Source organism: Phacochoerus africanus, chromosome 5, assembly GCF_016906955.1.
Source record: "Phacochoerus africanus isolate WHEZ1 chromosome 5, ROS_Pafr_v1, whole genome shotgun sequence".
Lineage (NCBI taxonomy): Eukaryota > Metazoa > Chordata > Mammalia > Artiodactyla > Suidae > Phacochoerus > Phacochoerus africanus.
Window position 1 is genome coordinate 25,747,158 of NC_062548.1, and position 16,341 is coordinate 25,763,498.

At 48.1% G+C, this 16,341-nt stretch overlaps 1 protein-coding gene across 1 annotated transcript in view; it reads right to left on the reverse strand.

Annotated features, from left to right (window-relative positions):
- Positions 1-207: 207 nt before the first annotated feature.
- The window catches only part of CACNG3 (calcium voltage-gated channel auxiliary subunit gamma 3), a 106,291-nt gene continuing 90,157 nt past the window's right edge, over positions 208-16,341 (reverse strand). The window contains exons 2-4 of the mRNA XM_047779145.1: positions 12,259-12,342; positions 8,207-8,347; positions 208-1,273 (exon numbers count right to left, since the gene is read on the reverse strand). Coding sequence (XP_047635101.1) covers positions 762-1,273; positions 8,207-8,347; positions 12,259-12,342 — 737 coding nt within the window. The 3' untranslated portion in view covers positions 208-761. The remainder of the gene's footprint in view (positions 1,274-8,206; positions 8,348-12,258; positions 12,343-16,341) is intronic.

The window sequence follows — 16,341 nt, forward strand, 5'->3', positions numbered from 1 at the left end:
AGGATTCAGGTGAGGGGCCCAAAGACTCTGGTGTTGGTGGGAGCACCTTGCTGGCTTTAAGAGGTAAAAGAGGATCCTTCCCAGGGGCTGGGGTGTGGATGACGAGCAAAGCTCGGCTTCCGGCACAGACGTGAGTCATTTTGAGGGCAGGGCAGTGAGGTTGTGCAGGAAGTACCAGGAAGAAACAAAGCACCCCGGCTCGGTTGGTTACGACAAGGCAAAACCTTTAATACATGAGTGCTTATTACATTAGCTGCTTTGGGGCTCTGACATCTTTGATTTCTGGTCATGGTTTTCTAACACAGAAAGGTGAATGCCTCCCCCCAGGGCCACCCAGGCAGTGGGTGTCCTGAGGATTTGGATGGATGGACAATGGGGGGGCCACGACGCACACACCTGGGGATTCCGAGACCCAACCCCAGCCACCACCTGCGACTTTGCGTCAAGTCCTCTTCGACGGAGGGAAGAATGTGGAGGTCCTTCCAGTAAAGAAGGAAGAAAGGAGAACATCTGGCACAGATCCACAGAGAGAGAAACGACATGGGGGGGGGGATTGGCTTGAAAAGGTGGGCAGGGGCGGAGGGGCGGGACCTGGGGGTTGGGCGCGAGGCAAAGTAGGGGAGAGGGGGCCGAGTCCATTTGGTTTCATTCTTTGTAAAAAGTAATACCATCACGAGGACCATGCCATGCAACCTCAGAGCTGCCTCTGCCCACGTCCCCTGGGGCTGAGCCGGGGTGGAGGGCAGAGGGCAGAGGTCAGTTCAGACGGGCGTGGTGCGCCTGTTGGCCGGATTATTATGCAATGACTCTTTGAACTCTTTGGGTGTGGAATTGTGGAACTGTAGAAAAGCATGGTCCCGGTCGGAGTTGAGGAGGGTCCCCATGGTGATCTTGGAGGGGTCCCGGGAGAGGGTGAACATTGAGATGTCGGTGGAAGGGATGGTGTGGAAGCCTTTGCTGATGGGGGACAGGTCTCGGGATCTGGGCTCCGTGGAGCGGGAACTTGACCGCCTCCGGAATCGATACCTGTAGGGTGGAAGGCGCGCGAAGGTGGATTTCTTCAGGAGCTCCGAGTGGGATTTGGCACGTAACTGCTGATGTTTTTCTATATAGATGTGCACGGCAACCACGCCCACAATTTCCGCAATGATAAAAGAGAAGGCTCCGAAATAAAAGGACCAGCCATAGGAGTAGCTCTTTTTGGAGTCACGCTGCCCGGGGTCTCCAGCATTGGCTGAGATATAAACTATGATGCCGATGATGTTGCTTAACCCTATGGAGAAGGGGAAAAAAATACATCTTGTATAAATGGAGGTAACGGTCACTTTTAGGGCTTGGAATATTTATTTTTAAAAAATGTGGAGGTGACAGGGAGAGAGGAGGATGGATTTATGTCTAGGACATCCAGCTGCGGAGCTCTGCCTGCAGGGTCTGTCTCTTGGGAAATGAAGAATTCTGCCACTACATCCTAGGGGAGGAGGGCGTTCAGCTAGAGAACAGAACTCACTCCTACAGCAAGTGCAGTAGAACTCAGAATGCCTGTGTGTTCCTTTAGAAGCAATTCAGCCCATCGACACTTCATCTTCAGCACTAAGTCATGAGGGAGGTAAAACGAACAAGCCTTTGAGTTTCTTAGCGTTAGGAGGAGAAACTGACATGTAAATGCAATTACAGCAAAGTGCAAAAAAGCCTGTGCCAGACACACATGTAAAATGGTTCAGGAGCAAAGAGAGAGAGAATGACTGAGCCACCTCGTTCCGAAGACAAGGTGACATTTGAGCTGGGTCTGAACATTGAATAGAGGAGATGAAAGGAGGTTGACTAGGGAATTGAGAATGAGTGACTAGTACGGTGATGATGGGGAAGTTCGTGGCATCTTGAGCTAAAACAAGAGGCAGCAGGGTAAGTTCCTGCCGTGGCGCAGGGGGTTAAGAATCTGACTGCAGCCGCTCAGATCTCTGTAGAGGCAGGGGTTCAGTCCCCTGTGCAGTGGGTTAAAGAATCCCATGTTGTGGTCTGGAAACTTCCATACGCCGCAGATGCAGCTGCAAAATTAAAGTAAATAAGTACATCAGAAAGAGGCAGCAAAGAGAACAGGCTTAGAGAAGAGGATGTTTGTGGATACATTGAATTGGAAATGCTTATTGTCTAAATGTAGCATCCCAGTGGCATATGTGGGTCTGGGGCTATACTTGGGGAATTAATGAGCCCATGGGGAAGGTACAACAGCTAACCCTGTCCTTTTATCTGCACAGAATACGATAATGCTTTTGATGATTATTAATTTTTGCCTGAGCCCATGGCAGTTGGAAGTTCCAGGGCCAGAGATCGAACCCAAGCCACAGCAGAGACAACGCTGGATCCTGAATCTGCCGAGCCACTAGGGGACTCCCAACGTTTTCGATTAGATGTTGTTTGATAGGGTTGGGGATGAAAATGCTGTAAAATTGGGTTGTGATGATCGTGGTACAACGGTAAATGTAATAAAATAAATTGAGTTAAAAAAATGAAAAGCCACACACATACACACACACAAAGATGTTGGAGCTTCGGGAATTGGGGAACATGAAGCTGTTGTCCCCAAAATCAAGGACTGCTGACTTGGTGTCCCCAAGTGTCCATGGAATAGCCCTGGAAATCTTGGAGAGAAATTGATTCTTTAGTGAGTAGTAAGAAGACACAATAGAACCCGAGGGCCTGGGTTCTCTCACATTTTTGCTCCAACGGTGGAATGTCTCTGTTTTCTTTTTCTTTAAAGGCCTCAACTGGCCCTTGATATCAATAATGACTCGTGGAGGTTGGTACATCTGCTGGCATCTCCTTGTCTTCAAATTCAGGCCACCTGTAGGGTGGTTCTTTGTGTGTGTGTGTGTATTTGCCATTTCTTGGGCCGCTTCCATGGCATATGGAGGGTCCCAGGCTAGGGGTCTAATCGGAGCTGCAGCCACGGGCCTACACCAGAGCCACAGCAACATGGGATCCGAGCCACGTCTGCAACCTACACCACAGCTCACGGTAACACTGGAACCTCAACCCACTGAGCAAGGCCAGGGATCGAACCCGCAACCTCATGGTTCCTAGTCGGATTCGTTAACCACGGTGCCACGACGGGAACTCCTGTAGGGTGGTTCTAAATGGAGGCTGCCCCTCATTACAGGTCATAGCACCAGTTGGTAAATAACTTCCAATGGCCTCCTAAGTATTCTCTTCATTCCTTCAATGCCCTGTACTCTTCTTGTGGATCCCCAAGGCCTTCCCCTAGCCCAGCAACCAAAGGGTTAAAGCTTCATCTCTAGCAAGGGCCACCCCACTCTACTTTAATTTTATGGCTGTGCCCCTGGCATATGGAAGTTCCCAGGCCAGGGATGGAAAATCTGAGCCATGGCTGTGACCTGGGCCACAGCTGCAGCAGTGCTGGATCTTTTAACCCACTGCACCACAGTGGGAGCTCCCCAGTGTTACCCAGATTGGCTGGTGCACAGGTATTAAGGGGAATTTGTATTTTGAATATACTCTCTGGCCATAGTCCATCACGGATTTGCCCCTAGAGGGCAGGGCCAGGGTCTGCTTCTTCCCTGTCTCCTCTGGGCATCACCCAGCCCAGGCATTCAGCAGGTAGGCAGTGAGTTCTAATCCCTGAACTCTTTCTTAATATGGGAGTTGACACAGCCAGCCCTGTGTCAGGTGGCAGGAAACCACAGGATGAAAAATGGCTCCTCTTTCTGGAGCGTCAATTTGGCTTGAAGATGAGTAGAGAAGACACATTCTTTTATATTAAAATGAACAGGGATATAATAAGGAGGAGAGAGCAGAATTCACATGAATTTTTAAGTATAAATGGGAGAGAGACTTCAAAGACATTTTGGCTCAAAGAAGGCGGCTTCTAGTGATGCCCCCTGACTCCCCAGGGCCATGTTTTTGCTCTCCTCTGCCCTCAGGGAAATTTTGGAGGCAAAGTTTGAGAAGCCCCCAAAGGAAGTCTTGCTGGGAAAAAAAATGAAAGAAGCTCAAAGAAAGAAGCTCAGATGTCAGACCAGCTTAAAGAGGCAAAAAGTCAAGCGAGTTGCTGTGTATTTCTAGGGCGTGGCTTATCTACCAGGCACTGGGCAAAGACTTTATAGGCATGAGTCTCAATTAATCATTGCAACAGGCCCACTTTAAAAAAATAAATAAATTCAGAGTTCCCATCGTGGCTCAGTGGTTAAGGAATCCAACTAGGAACCATGAGGTTGCGGGTTTGATCCCTGGCCTTGCTCAGTGGGTTAAGGATCCAGTGTTGCCGTGAGCTGTGGTGTAGGTTGCAGACACAGCTCGGATCCCGCGTTGCTGTGGCTGTGGTGTAGGCCGGTGGCTACAGCTCCAATTCAACCCCTAGCCTGGGACCCTCCATGTGCCGTAGGAGCGGCCCTAGAAAAGGCAAAAGACCAAAAAAAAAAAAAAAATTCCTCTCTTTTACAGGGGCAGAAACTGGGCCACAGAGAAGAGAAGTAACTTCCCGAGTCAACACAGCTGGGAAAAGGTGAGGGTAGAATTTGAACCTGGGACTGCCTCTTAGCCACAGGTGGATTTGAGTTCCAGTCACTACATTTAGGAAGAATAGGATGTAAGTGGGTGCTTTCTCCCAACCCCAAGACTGTGAGCTCCCTGAGGGCAGACAGGCTAGTTTTGTTCACAGATATGGCTTCAGCTCCTTACCCAGAGCCTGACCCAAAGCCAGAGCACAATGTATATTTTTGAGGTAAGTGGGCACAAGAATTAAGGGGTACAATGTATATAGGAGCAGCTACTATGTATCCAGCAGTGATGGGCATGCTGGATGCAGTTCTAGACACTTCCATATACCTGCTCCGTTCCTCCTCTGAACAGCCTTAAGAGGTAGAACCATTATTGTCTTCAGTTTTCTGATGAGAAAGTGAAGGGCAGAGTAGTTAAGAGACTTGCTGAGGTTACCCAGCTGGGAAGTGACAGAGCCACGCTTTGCACCAGGGCAGCCTGGCTTCAGAGCCCATGGTCTGGAGCCTCATGCCCAGTGCCTCGTACATAGTAGGTGCTTAATAAAGGGTTGTTGATTGCCTGCCTGACACCCCAGAACCTTAGAATAGCTGAGCAAGCAAAGAGCCTTAGACAATGCTGACTCCTCCCAAACCTTCATTTTGTAGGTAGAAAAACAGGCTTTTTGGGGTCCTCGGAAGATCCGTGGTGGGGTGATATCTAGGATTAGACCCCCTCCCAGCTTCTGGCTTCCCTTCAGGGCTTTGCTACTGTCTCTTGTGTTTTTTCTGTTCCCTTGTGTCTAATCCACCTGCCGTCTCTCACAAAACCCCTTTCTCAAGGAAAGTGGCTGGTGACACACTCTCCCCTAACAATCCCCTTGGCAGACAAATAAATGATCTTCTCCTGTTTAGGAAACTCTCATGTCAGCCCAACACAGCATCCTCTGGGTCCATCAGAGCCCAGGAGGTCTGGATAGCCCACCGGCCCCTAAAGAGTGGCTCAAAGCTACACAAATCTCTGGGGTTGCCAGCTGTTACCCTCTGTCCACCGTGTCACCTTTCAGCTGATCTTATTCTCTTGACAAGGTGCCTGACTCGGTTCCCAGAGACTCAGAGCTGGGATGCTGTCCACCTTCTCCATTTCAAATAAGGGAAAGCAAGGAGTTTCCATCATGGTGCAGCAGAAATGAATCCCACTAGTATCCCTGAGGATGCAGGTTTGATTCCTGGCCTCGCTCGGTGGCTTAAAGATCCGGCATTGCCCTGAGCTGTGGTGTAGGTCACAGATGCGGCTGGGATCCTGTCTTGCTATGGCTGTGGTGTAGGCCAGCAGCTGCAGCTCTGATTTGGCTCCTAGCCTGGGAACTTCCATGTGCTGCAGGTGCAGCCGTAAAAAGAAAAAAAAAAAAAAATCCAACCAACGAAACCAAACAAACAAAAAACAAAGAAGGGAAAGCCGTAGGGAAGAAACCCGAGCAAGGTCTTAGAGGGACCGGGGTGCTGGGCTTCCAGCTTTGGAGGTATACGGTGTTGCTTTTCCAATGCTAGAAAATAATACTGTGCATTTTATGTTCAACCTCCTTCTAGAGACCCTATGACAGAAATAATACTGTTATTTCCCATTTTACAGTCAAGGAAACCAAGTTGTAGGGAGTTGGTAACATTCCCACGGCCCCAGGGTAGAGGCAGAATTCAAATCTAGGAGGGTAAGCATCTCTTACGCACCATTTTTTTTTTAATTAAAAAAAATATTTTTTTTGTCTTTTTGCCATTTTCTGGGGCCGCTCCTGTGGCATATGAAGGTTCCCAGGCTAGGGGTTGAATTGGAGCTGTAGCCACCAGCCTATACCACAGCCACAGCAGCTCTGGATCCGAGCCGTGTCTGTGACCTACACCACAGCTCAGGGCAACACCAGATCCTTCACCCACTGAGCAAGGCCAGGGATCGAACCCGCAACCTCGTGGTTCCTAATCAGATTCGTTAACTACTGAGCCATGACGGAAACTCCTTATCCACCATTTAATATGCTTTCCCACTGTTTCCACCCCAGGAAATACTGTTATTAGTCAAAGGTGGGAAGTCGTACCAAAGAACCAAGATCCCCTCTCTCTCACTCTCACCTCGTTCTTTGTGTCTCTAAAGCATTTTGTCCAGGTAGCATTGATGGAGGGGTGGGGTGCAAAGAGGGGGTAAAGAGGCAGGAGTGGAAACTCAGAGGAAAGAGGGGAAGCCGTGGAAGGAGGAGGAAGGATGGAGATGAAGGGAGAAGAGAGAAGGCAGAACTAGGACCCCATCTGGAGCCCATCACTCATCCTCCTTGCCGCCCTCGGTCACCTTCGAGCGACAAGGCTGTTACTGATGATAAGGTCGTCCCTGAGAACATCTGGGGCTGCTGGCTCTTACCTTGTTCCCAGAGATGCTGGGAGCAGTAGGAGGATTTGAGCCCTTGAAGAGCTGTGAACAAGAGTTAACCAGCAAACTCAGGTCTCCAAGGGCCAGAGAGCATGCGTGACTGTGTCCAAGTGAACAGAAAGTAGGACCCCTTTATTTATTTTTATTTTTATTTTATTTTTGGGTCTTTCTAGGGCCACACCCATGGCATATGGAAGTTTCCAGGCAAGGGGTTGAATCAGAACTGCATCTGCTGGCCTACACCACAGCCACAGCCACACCAGATCCGAGGTGAACTGTGACCTACACCACAGCTCACGGCAACGCCGAATCCCTAACCCACTGAGTGAGGCCAGGGATCGAACTTGCATCCTCATGAATACTAGTCGGGTTCATTATCACTAAGCCACATTGGAATTCCTGGACCCCTTTAAAATGCACTGAACCCGTCTCTCAGGTCACATGATGGATGTCATATATGCCCCGTGCCCCCATGTGTAGGTATATACATGCCACTCTTTGGTTTTTTGTTGTTGTTGTTGTTTTTGTCTTTTTGCTATTTCTTGGGCTACTCCCGTGGCATATGGAGGTTCCCAGGCTAGGGTCGAATCAGAGCTGCAGCCGCTGGCCTACACTACAGCCACAGCAACACAGAATCCGAGCCAGGCACAGCTCACGGCAATGCCGGATCCTTAACCCACTGAGTGAGGCCAGGGATCGAACCCGCAACCTCATGGTTCCTAGTCGGATTCGTTAACCACTGAGCCACGATGGGAACTCCTACATGCCACTCTTATTAATCATTCTCTCTCCCACTCTCTGAGCTGAGCTAGGTACCCCTAGCTACACTCATGTTCCCTCCATGCACCCTCAGCTAGAGTGTCAGAATCTTTGGTTCTAATGAAAGTCTTTGGTTCTCATTCTTTTTTTTTTTTTCTTTTTGTCTTTTTGCTATTTCTTTGGGCCGCTCCCACGGCATATGGAGGTTCCCAGGCTAGGGGTCGAATCGGAGCTGTAGCCGCCGGCCTATGCCAGAGCCACAGCAATGCGGGATCCGAGCCACGTCTGCAACCTACACCACAGCTCACGGCAACGCCGAATGGTTAACCCACTGAGCAAGGGCAGGGACCGAACCCGCAACCTCATGGTTCCTAGTCGGATTCGTTAACCACTGCGCCACGACGGGAACTCCTGGTTCTCATTCTTAACACACAATTTGAACATGTCCTTGCTCCTTCCCTGGAGGGGACCCTGAATCATATTGCTTTGTCCCCGTGGTCCCGGCTCAGGTGTGGTACCTGTGAAGCTCTCAGATGCTCACCTGCAGAGACAAAAAAGATGCCCGCGCTGAGGATGACGTTGTGTCTGCTGCGGTGAAACTCGCTGGCTGCCACGCAGAGCCCGCCGAAGAAGAGCAGCGTGACACTGAGGATGGGGAAGACGCTGGAGGCCCTCACAGCCCCTGTGGAGACAAGCAGAGAGGCTCCCGCCTGCACCCAGCCAGCCCCAGGACCCACCCTCCCTGGCCTGGGGGTGCCTGGCTGGGGCACAGCATGTGAGCAGAAGGACAAACACTGCATTTAACAACAGGTGCAAGGAGTTCCTGTCGTGGCACAGTGGTTAACGAATCCGACTAGGAATCATGAGGTTGCGGGTTCGATCCCTGGCCTTGCTCAGTGGGTTAAGGATCCAGAATTGCTGTGAGCTGTAGTGTAGGTTGCAGACGCAGCTTGGATCCTGAGTGGCTGTGGTGTAGGCCGGTGTCTACAGCTCCGATTTGACCCCTAGCCTGGGAACCTCCATATGCCATGGGAGCGGCCCAAGAAAAGGCAAAAAGACAAAAAACAAAACAAACAAACAAAAAACAGGTGTGAGACCAGGGCTGTGGCTCAGGGCCCTGTTGTTGGGGTTAATGCTCTGTAGTCACCATCCTGATGTTCTTAATAATTTTATTTTTTGTTGTTGTTGTTGTTTTTGCTTTTTTTTTTCTTTTTTGGCCACTATATGGAGTTCCTGGGCCAGGGATCAGATCCACAGTTGCAACTTACGCCACAGCTGCGGCAACACTGGATCCTTAACCCATTGTGCCGGGGCTGCGGATGGAGCCTGCATCCCAGGGCTCCAGAGATGCTGCTGATCCCATTGCGTCCCAGTGGGAACGCCAATGATTTTATCTTTGAATTTGTGTTTTAGAAGTAAGTCTGATGGGTCCGAGGAGCATGCGCTGCAGGCTTAGAGCCTTGACGCCTGTGGCATCGTACCACCCACCGCCTCCCCACTCCCCCTCTCCTTGGGATGGGTCCTCAAGCTGTCCATTCTCCCAGCTCAGGCTGACCACTGCCACCCTTGGCTCCTGGCGAGGGCCTGGGCTTGGACATGGGGAGAGTCCAGTTGGGTGCAAGCACTAGGCACCTGCAAACTTATGCACTCTCCCCTTGAGCATCCACATGCTGGAGCAGATGCGACATTACATAGCACATAAAAGACATCATGAAGAGTTCCCGTCGTGGCACAGTGGTTAACAAATCCAACTAGGAACCACGAGGTTGCGGGTTTGATTCCTGGCCTTGCTCAGCGGGTGAAGGATCTGATGTGGCTGTGAGCTGTGGTGTAGGTTGCAGATGTGGCTCCGATTGGGTATTGCCCTTAGCTTAGAAATGACTGTTTCTTTCAAACTGGCCCCCTGCACCACGAGACATTGTTATGTGATTAAAGGCTCAGATGTAGAACCCACAGCCCATCTGCAGACCCTGTCGGAAGACTAAGAAGCATCAGTAGAGCTAAACATGATTTTTTTTTTTTTTTTTTAGGGCCACACTCGGGGCATATAGAAGTTTCCAGGCTAGGGGTCCAATCAGAACTACAGCTGCCAGCCTACAACACAGCCACAGCAACTTGGGATCTGAGCCACATCTGTGACCTACACCACAGCTCATGGCAACACACAGCAATGCTGGATCCTTAACCCACTGACCAAGGAACCTATGTTCTCATGGACTAGTCAGGTTGGTTATTGCTGAGCCACAATAGGAACTCTCTGAACATGATTTTACTTAAAACACTCTTCTTCCTTTTTTTTTTTTTTTTTGGCCACTCCTGTGGCATGTGGAATTCCCAGGCCAGGGACTGAATGGCAGCACAACGGTAACCAGAGCCACTGCAGTGACAACACCAGATCCTTAACCCGCTGAGCATAAAAACACTCTTTTTGTTTGTTTGTTTGTTTGTTTTAGGGCCAAATCCACGGCACGTGGAGGTTCCCAGGCTAGGGGTCCAATTGGAGCTACAGCTGCCGGCCTACGCCAGAGCCACAGCAACGTGGGATCTGAGCTGAGTCTGTGACCTACGCCACAGCTCACGGCAATGCCAGATCCTTAACCCTCTGATTGAGGCCAGGACTTGAACCTGCAACCTCATGGTTCCCAGTCAGATTCATGTCCATTGCACGATCATGGGAACTCCAAAAACACTCTTCTTCTTTTTTTTTTTTGTCTTTTTGCTGTTTCTTTGGGCCGCTCCCGAAGCATATGGAGATTCCCAGGCTAGGGGTCGAATCGGAGCTGTAGCCACCGGCCTACGCCAGAGCCACAGCAACTCGGGATCCAAGCCGCGTCTGCAACCTACACCACAGCTCACGGCAACGCTGAATGGTTAACCCACTGAGCAAGGCCAGGGACCGAACCCACAACTTCATGGTTCCTAGTCGGATTCGTTAACCACTGCGCCACGACGGGAGCTCCCAAAAACACTCTTCTTGAGCTCTGAGTTACAAGCATCATCTGAATAGTACAATTTTTTGAAGTTTTTATTTATAATAGCATTTTAAAAAATGCTCTTACATTTAACCCTGCCTAACAGTAAATTAATCAATGTCATAGAATTTTTCTTTTGAGTGAACTCGATACACACCCTTGTTGAAGGAATTCTATTTCAATTACATTCAATCCCAAATTCTCTCTGTGCCTGGATCAATGTCAGGCCAGTGGCTGCAACTGGCCTTCACCATTGCTCATCCCATGCCACGAAAAAAGAACCAGGGAGTTCCCGTCGTGGCGCAGTGGTTAATGAATCCAACTAGGAACCACGAGGTTGCGGGTTCGATCCCTGGCGTTACTCAGTGGGTTAAGGATCTGGTGTTGCCGGGAGCTGTGTAGGTTGCAGCCACGTTGCTGTGGCTCTGGTGTAGGCCTGCAGCTACAGCTCCAATGAGACCCCTAGGCTGGGAACCTCCATATGCCACGGGAGAGACCCTAGAAAAGGAAAAGACAAAAAAAAAAAAAAGAAAAAAAGAACTTGCACCTGTGGCTTCATGAGTACCTGCTGGCCTGGGGCTGTGTGAGTGTGTGTTAGCTGATTTAATTTTCATGACCCTGTCAGGTGGATGACACGGTAAACTTCACTTCTGACTATAAAGAAAGGTGAGAGACAAGAGGTAAAGCACCTTGACCCAGGCCCAACCCAGCTAGCAGGGCATCAGACAGGAATAAAAGCCTGGGTTGACCAGAATCCAGACCCCTTTGCTCTAAGCCAGCACACTGCTGCCTCTCACATGTTGCATTTGTGACAGTTCCATGTCACATCCGGGTTACTGACCTTGGGACCATCTCAGGGGAGACACTGGCTCTTCCCCAGTCGGACTAGAACTGAAGAGGGGCGAACCTTGGTTTGCTTTTAATTCTTTCAAGCTTTGCCCCTTAGGACCTTGCCCATTAGCACCTTATTCACGTTAGCACCTCACCCATTAGCACTCTGCCCATTAGCACCTCGAATCTGCCCTCTGGGAAAGTGACAACGTGTATTCAAGTTGAAGAAAATTCCATAGTCTTTTTTTTTTTTTTTTTTTTTGCTTTTTAGGGCTGCACTCACTGGCATATGGAAGTTCCCAGGCTAGGGGTCAAATAGGAGCTACACCTGCCAGCTTACACCACAGTCACAGCAATGCAGGATCTGAGACGCATCTGCAACCTACACCACAGCTCACAGCAAGGCCAAATCCTTAACCCACTGAGCGAGGCCAGGGATCAAACCCGCCTCCTCATGGATTCTAGTCGGGTTCATTACGGCTGAACCACGACAGGAACTCCGAAAATTCCTTAGATTTTCTCTTAAGCATTCAAGAACTTTTCAGTTTTGACTCACTCCCCCCCGCCACCCCTATGTCTTGTGCATTGAAATTCAAGGGACTCCGGCATCAGAGCCTCCGGTATGTCTCTGTCTAGTAGCAAAAGCTTTTCCCAAAGCTGTTTGTACACAGATCCATTTCTGGGGCTGGGTGTTGGGAAGCCTCACACTCAGAGGCAGCTGGGCACCTGCGGGGCACCCCTCCTCACCACCACCCCCCGCCCGGGGGAGACCTGCGACAGGGGAACTTACGCAGGAGATATTCAGCCGTGTCCTGTTCGTAGTCAGCATCTTCAGGGAAATGATCGATTTTCTTGCACACACCTCGGAACGCCCCTGTGGAAACAAAGGTGGCCCCTGAGCTGGGAGGACACAGAGAGCCTCTGGGGCCCAGCCTGTTCCTCAGCCCCAGGGCGAAGAGCCTTCAGGGTTGCTGTGGTTGCTCCCTCTGCCTCCACCTGCCCATCAGCATCTTTCTTAAGGCACAAAAAGGAGACGAGTAGAGGGAAAAATAATCAAAAAATAAAGACCACGGCAGAACCTTTCTGCTTCCTAGATTTTACATGATGTTGAGAGCTATTTAGACAGGCAAAGAGCTAGAACGCATAAGCATTCTTTATAAGAATCGCCTTGTCTTACATTTTTCCTTTGGGAAATTGCACAATAAATGCAATTGGGAAAACAATTAGTGAGGGAAAAAGAAAGTGGAGTATATATACACACATACACATATAAACACACATTATATGTATTATACACTAATGATATATTATATTACACATTAAGAATATATTATGGGAATTCCCGTTGTGGCTCAGTGGAAACGAATCCGACTGGGAACCCTGAGGATGTGGGTTTGATCCCTGCCCTTGCTCAGTGGGTTAAGGATCCGGCGTTGCCGTGAGCTGTGGTGTAGGTCACAGATGTGGTTTGGATCCTGTGTTGCTGTGGCTGTGGTGTAGGTCGGCAGCTGTAGCTCCAATTTGACCCCTAGCCTGGGAATTTCCATATGCCGTGGGCGCTGCCCTAAAAAAAGACAAAAGACGAAAAAAAGATTATGAGTTATACATTAATAATATTTTATATATTATATATTAATAACATATTATGTATTGTAATTTACACTAATTATATATTATACATTTATAATTTTATGCTATAATATATTAATATATATTATATTATATATATATTAATTTATATTCCCATTTTTAAAATGAGGCAACTGGGCTTAAGAATTTTGCTTGAGGGAGTTCCTATCATGGCTCAATGGTTAATGAACCCCACTAGGATCCAGAAGGATGCAGGTTCGATCCCTGGCCTCGCTCAGCGTGTTAAGGATCCGGTGCTGCTTGAGCTGTGGTGTAGGTCACAGACAAGGCTCAGGTCTGGCATTGCTGTGGCTGTGGTGTAGGCTGGCAGCTGTAGCTCTGATTCGACCCCTAGCCTGGGAATGTCCATATGCTGCAGGTGCAGCCCTAAAAAGGCAAAAGACCAAAAAAGAAAGAAAAAAGAATTTGCTCGAGCTTATAGGCCTAAGTGGTAGAGCCAGAATTCCAATCAGGGTCTGTGAACTTCTCTGTGGATTCCAGGCATGGATTCCGGAGTAAGCCACTCTCCCCGATAAATGCTCATATCTGACACAGGGTGCTCCCCTCCCCCAGGGTCACAGCTTGCCGGGTTCTGCCGTGTGCCTCACGCCTTCAGGACGCATGGGTCCATCCTGGGCAAAATGACAGTCGGCATCTTCTTTCCTTTTCTTTTCTCAACATCCGCTTAACGCATTGTGGGTGTTTCACAATGGTGCGTGTTGGTTAACTAGCCAATTAACCAATCTCGGGGGCAGCTCACGGCCCTGCCAGGTCTTGTAAATGACACACAATTTCAGAACCTCTCACAACACAGCATGAAATTATGCATTATTGTTTTTCTCCCTGCCTGTAGAGAAGGCGTGGAGGTGAGCGGCAGGGGGGGTGTCGTGGACGCGTACAAGGTTTAGATTCGCATATAGCTGGGTGTATATTTCAGAGCCGTAACTGTAAGAATTAAATAAGTCCATATTTGAAGAGGAGATAATGTTTGCCAAGCGATAAGCACATCATCAGAACGGCCAGCACTTTTTAACTGCTTCCAGTGGTCTAGGCACAGAGCTGCAACCTACGTTCTTCTCTCATGTGTGCTTGTCCACCGCTCTGGGAGGTAGGGATTATTCATACTGACATTTGATGATGAAGCATCAAAGGATCACAGAGGAGAGAGCTGTCACAGCTGGTGAGGTGACGAATCAATATGTGAATCTGAGCTTTACATTATACTATGAATCGCAGCCATTATGATGCTGTCTATTATGGCTTCATAATAATGAATGCGTGTATTTTTAAAATTTATTTCATTCAAAGAGAGTGGATTTACAATGCCGTGTTAGTTTCTGCCATACAGAGAAGTGATCCAGGTACACACATACACACACACAGAGCAGTAACTGTAAGAATTAAACACGCCCATGTATGAAGAGGAAATGATGCGTGCAAGGCAATATGCACATTGTAACGATGGTAACAAAAAATATTTTATATATATATGTTTGTTTTTGTTTCTTTTCCATTATGGTCTATTACAGAGTATCGAATATAGTCCCCTGGACTATACACTGGGACCTTGTTGTTTATCCATTTTATATAGACCAGTCTGCATCTGCTAGTTCCAAACTCTCAATCCATCCCTCTCCCACCCCCCTCACCTCCCCTCACAGACAGGCGACCACAAGTCTGTTCTCTGCCTGTGAGTCTGTTTCTGTTTCATGGAAGTTTGTTTATGTCATATTTTAGATTCCACCTATAAGTGATATCATATGGTGTTTATCTTTCTCTGTCTGACTTTTACTTCACTTGGTATGATAATGTCTAGGTTCATCCATTTTGCTGCAAATGCTTTATTTCATTCTTTTTTATGGCTGAGTAGTATTCCATTGTGTGTGAGTGTTTGTGTATATATATATATATATATACCACATCTTCTTTCTTATTTTTATTTTTTAATGATTTTTATTTTTTCCATTATAGCTGGTTGACAGTGTTCTGTCAATTTCTGCTACACAGCAAAGGGACCCAGTTACACACATATATACATTCTTTTCACATTATCCTCCATCATGCTCCATCATAAGTGACTAGATATAGTTCCCTGTGCTATACAGCAGGATCTCATTGCTTATCCACTCCAAATACAATAGTTTGCATCTACTAGCCCCAGACTCCCAGCCCATCCCACTCCCTCCCTCTCCACCTTGGCAACGACAAGTCTGTTCTCCAGGTCCATGAGTTTCTTTTCTGTGGAAAGGTTCGTTTGTGCCGTATATTAGATTCCAGATATAAGTGATATCATATGGTATTTGTCTTTCTCTTTCTGACTTACCTCACTTAGTGTGAGAGTCTCTAGTTCCATCCATGTTGCTGCAAATGGCATTATTTTTTTTATGGTTCAGTAGTATTCCGTTGTGTATATATACCACATCTTCTTAATCCATTCATCTGTAGATGGACATTTAGGTTGTTTCCATGTTTTGGCTATTGTGAATAGTGCTGCAATGAACATATGGGTGCATGTATCTTTTTCAAGGAAAGTTTTGTCCGGATATATGCCCAGAAGTGAGATTGCTTCCATGTCTTGAAGAGTGCCATGTATTTAACCCATACTATAAGTAGACTCTAAACCAGAGGCATTTCATAATAAATTCAATGGGATACGAACCCATCCTCTTGGTTCTGATATTCTGCTTACCAGGCACAGAAGGGACTCAGAACCAAGAAAGCAGTGTCTTAGAGAAGGCTTGAAGATTGAAGACTCAAGGACATTTTTGGAAGAAAGGCGGATTCAGAACTCCTCCCTTTCAAAAGGCCTTCCTTTTTCTTGTTTCCATTTTAGAGCTTCATTCACATGTTTTCATTTGTGTTTAAGCCCCATCCTCTTCCAGCTGGCTGGATAACACATCAGAATAAATCACACGCAGGAAGCAGTTACCACATACCACGTGTCATTCTAAACACGTCATATGTTTTATCCTCTTTAGCTCTCCAGACAGCCTGGTGAGGGAGCTGGTATTATGAGCCCTATGTTACAGATGAGGAAATCTGAAGTAAGTGATTTCCCTAAGGACACAGCTGAAATGGCACACTCAATTGTTAAGTCTTCTGGGCTCCAAAGCCAAGTTCGTAACCATGACTAAGAATTGCATTCTCATCAACACGCTGTAGAGTTGCAAGCAAAGTCCTTTGCCAGGTGGCTTTGTAATCAATCACGGCAGTGAACTGGACCAGTTGGTTTCTCCATCCACCA